The 4,434-nt window shown below is 40.2% G+C and overlaps 1 protein-coding gene across 1 annotated transcript; it reads left to right on the plus strand.

Annotated features, from left to right (window-relative positions):
• Positions 1–1,050: 1,050 nt before the first annotated feature.
• On the plus strand, positions 1,051–1,959 carry LOC149159173 (uncharacterized). The gene has a single exon (XM_089434218.1). It carries the CDS (start codon positions 1,051–1,053, stop codon positions 1,957–1,959), a length of 909 nt encoding a protein of 302 aa, XP_089290344.1.
• The last annotated feature ends 2,475 nt before the right edge of the window (positions 1,960–4,434 follow it).

A 4,434-nucleotide genomic window follows, 5' to 3' on the forward strand; every position in this document is an offset into this window, starting at 1 on the left:
CTTAAAATTCTTCAAAATATTTTTGTTCGATGTCAAAAGGTAAAAGTTACAAATGAATGAATGTGATCTGAGTAGAATTTAAGTTGAACATGCTACCGGACTTACCATGGTTAATACAATGAATATTAATATTCCATGTGATGTTGGAAGTTCATATCATTGTTTTGCCACAACCCACATTCACATCACTCTCAATTTCAAAATACCCAATTTGTATACTATAAATCATAAATATAGGTGCAATCCTTAGAAATGCAACACATAATTTTAGACAACTTTGTAAAACCAAAGATAAGACAAAGAGCCAACCGAAGAAGAACAAACAGAATAGAAACAGAACGAGGGAACCATAGGAACACTTTCGAAATCTTAGAGTTAGATACAGATTCAGAGGATCTGAATAAAGCTCTCACCTCCAATGGAGGTGCAACAGGTAAAACTGGGAAAACCACAAGAGAAACAGAAGAAACCATTATCAGCACAGAAGTCCAAATGAAGGAACAAACAGAAGAGCCTGAGGAGGATGCAAACATACTCACCAGCGATGGAGGAAGCGATGATTTAGAACTGGAGGAGGTTCTAGCAAAGGAAGGGATGAACCTACCAGTCATGGCAGAGAACTGGAAAGCTCGAGGCATAAAAAACGTGCCGGAAGAAGAAATCAAGAAGGTCAAGGAGCTATTCATAGCAAGGAAAAAAGCAGAGTTAGAAAGGCAAAGTAGAAAGTCAGGTATAACAAGAGGAGCTGGGAACCACCCAAACAGTGTCCTCTGCAACTCAACCAGTTCTAAGCAAAAGAAGAAAAGAGGATAGAGAACAAGTGGTGAAGCTCTGCAGGAGCTTGGGATAATAATGATAAACTCAGGGAAGATGAAGGCTTTAAATGCCTTCTCGTCTTACCAATAATTCTTCTAGTTAATCATGAAAATCATATCATGGAATGCAAGAGGGTTAAACAGCCAAGCAAAGTAGAGAGTTCTGAAAAGAAAATTTTAGAAAGAAAAGTCGGATATCTTTTTCATTCAGGAAACTAAAAGCAGAAATACAAGCATGGCTAACATCAATAAGAAGCTTGGCAATCACATAAATTATATGGAAGTAGAAAGTCAGGGGCGAGAAGGAGGTTTAGTCACAATGTGGGACTCAAGAATGTTTCAAGTCCTCTCAGCAGAAGCAACAAGAGAATATATGGCTGTGGAAGCCCAACCTACAGGTAACTCTGAATCCTTCTTATGTATAAATGTTTATGGACCGCAGAAGATAGAGGATAAAATAACCTTTTTAAGCTCTCTGTCAAGTTTGATTTCTAGGCATCCATATACCAAATGCATTATGGGGGGTGACTTTAACATGATAACCACCCTTCTGGAGACGAAAGGGGGGATACGAAAACTCAGTAAGGATGCAGAATTATTCACAAATTTCATTGATAATGATAAACTGGTGGATATCCCACCTAAGAGTGGTACTTTTACATGGAATAACAAACGAGGGGGAGATAGGCTGATTGCCTCTCGTCTGGATAGATTCATCATCTCTGAGAGCATCATTATGGATGGTATTCTAGTTGAGTCATACATCCTTCCAAGTGGAGGATCTGACCACTGGCCTATATCTTTAATAGCAGCTATCCATGTGACCCAAAGGAATAAACCTTTCAGATTCGAAAAATTTTGGTTGGAACACCCCAACATCCTCAATCTGGTGGAGAAATGGTGGTCTGAACCTATGATTGGAGGGGGATCCAAAATGTTTAACCTTCAGAAGAAACTAAGGTACACTATAGCCAAAATTAAAGAATGGAACATTACGGAGTTTGGAGATATTTTTAAGGAGAAAACCTTGATAGAAGATAAACTGGAAGAGATTCACAAAGCGTGGGCTTCAGGGCACAACAGTGAGGAGTTTGTAGAGCAGCAAAGAGATCTAACTAATCAGTGGCATACACGCTATCAGTAGGAAGAAACTCTTTGGAAGTAGAAATCCAGAATTCGGTGGCTTAAAGAGGGTGAGAAGAACACCAAATTTTTTCATAGATCTGCTCTAGATAAGAGAAGTGCGAAAAGAATTCTAAACCTCAAAGATGAGAATGGTGAAACTTTAAAGAATCACCAAGACATAGCGGCTTTACTAACTAAGCATTTCAGCAGTATTGCCTAGGAACCGCAAACAAACAGAGAGAATGCCATAAAGGAGCTCATCTCGTCCATCCCCAAAACTATTACCAATGATCAGAACTCAGCTCTAAGCAGAGAAATAACCTTAGAGGAAGTGGAGGAAGCAGTCAGAAGTATGCCTAGTGATACGACCCCTGGACCGGATGGTTTTACCATTAATTTTTATAAAGCCTGCTGGAACCTAGTGAAACATGAGATATGGGAAGTTGTTGAGGACTCTACGCGATCCGGTACCATCCTCAAATCTCTCAACTCCACCTTCATAGCGCTTATCCCAAAGATGGAAGAAGCAAACTCTCCTGAGAAGTTTAGACCAATTGCTCTATGTAATGTCATTTATAAAATCATATCAAAAGTTATAGCTAATAGAGTAAAGAAAATTCTTCCTAGTCTCATATCAGAAGAGCAATCCGGGTATGTCGAAGAGAGACAAATCTTAGACAATATTCTTCTAGCTCAAGAAATGATTCACACCCTTCAAACTAGAAAAGTAGTGGGGATGTTAATGCAGCTTGATCTATCGAAAGCCTATGATAAAGTTAGTTGGCAATATCTAGAAGCCATTCTAAAAGCCTTCGGTTTTTGCAAGCAATGGATCAATTGGATCCTGGCCCTTATTAAGTCCTCTAGATTCTCGATCCTTGTCAATGGATCCCCTTCTGAACCCTTTTCACCCACTCGTGGAATTAGACAAGGAGACCCTCTCTCCCCCTTCCTGTTCGTAATTCTCATGGAAGGACTCAGTAGACTCATATCCAAAGCAAAAAGAGAAGGGAAAATCAAGGGCCTTCAGCCTCTCCAATCTATTCCAGCAACGATGCACCAACAATTTGTGGATGATACGATATTACATGGAACCCCCACAGTGAAAGAGGCTCTGGCTTTTAAGAAAATCCTTGATCTTTTCAGCAAGGCATCCGGAATGGAAATTAATTTTTCCAAATCCACGATTTTTTTCTTTCACACACATCCAGATATTCAGAAGCACCTCTCTAGTTTACTTGGATTCAGAAAAGGATGTCTACCTTCAAGATATTTGGGAGCACCTCTAACTCTCAAACCCTGGCAAAAAGTGCACTGGGAGAAAATCTTGGCTAGCCTGGAGAAAAGGTGCAAGCACTGGATGCATAGAGCAGTTAATTTTGCGGGGAGATTAGTTCTTACAAAGGTAGTTCTGCAAGCTATCCCTCAGTACTTACTTTCCATGCTTCCATCCCCCAAGGACATCCTCCAACAAATTAGAACAATCCAAAGATCCTTTTTATGGAATGGTAATGGGAAGAAGAAAAAATGGGCGCTTGTAGCATGGCACAAACTCTGCAAACCAAAAATTTTGGGAGGCCTAAATCTGGTGGATCCTTCAATCATCAACATGACTTTTGGTGCTAAACTCTGGCGGCGATGGATAAAAGAGCCCCATCGACCCTGGGCAAGACATTGGAAAGAGAAATATACCCCCGAACAGAATAATCAAGATCTGATTAGGCTTCAGGAAGTTCCTGAGGGATCACCCATATGGAATCTTGCCAGGAAAAATCGCAAATTGGTGCAAGAAAACAGTTTCTCGGAAATCCGGAATGGGCATTCAGCTCTCTTTTTGGAAGATGCTTGGCAGTAGCTCCCAAAACTGGAAAAGCCTGAACTCGATCTTCTCAAGCATAAATGCTAACACGAGGGTCGACACAGAGTTCATCAATACTGGAACAGGAATAGCAGGGATCCCATCTGGAGAGAATTGATAAACTTTGACTTTGACAACATCAATGGGGAAAATGACAGCTCAAAGAATTTAATTGACCAACTACTCAAAAGGAAGATAAGGAATACAGAAGAAAAGGACCAGCTTAGATGGGGAATGAAGGGCAAAGGAAATTTCTCACTCAACGAAGCCAGGGAACTGATAGAAAATGCAGAGCAGAGGGAGGTCTTACCTTGGAGTCATAACGTGTGGGACGGCCTGTTTTGGCCAAAAATCAAAACGTTCCTCTGGCTTTTAATGAGGAAAAAAACCTTGTCATGGGAAAATCTACGCAATAAAGGCTTTCATGGGCCGTCGAGATGCCCAATGTGCCTGGTAGAGGAAGAAACAATAAATCATTTATTTAATTCCTGTGACTGAGCTTGTCATTTATGGAATTGGGCAGATGGTATTATGCTATACTCTAACAGAAATAGGGAGTCCATTCAGGATACTATACAAAATTGGCAAAAAAATTACTCAAAAAATTCCAGAGTCAACAACATTTGGAAAGTTATG

This window comes from Pinus tabuliformis, chromosome 5_2 (assembly GCF_031772625.1).
Source record: "Pinus tabuliformis cultivar Carrire ecotype Pingquan chromosome 5_2, CPIR1, whole genome shotgun sequence".
Lineage (NCBI taxonomy): Eukaryota > Viridiplantae > Streptophyta > Pinopsida > Pinales > Pinaceae > Pinus > Pinus tabuliformis.

What these genes read in the sequence shown, in the direction of transcription:
- LOC149159173 (XM_089434218.1), top strand. Translation starts at nt 1,051, where the DNA reads ATGGCTAACATCAATAAGAAGCTTGGCAATCACATAAATTATATGGAA.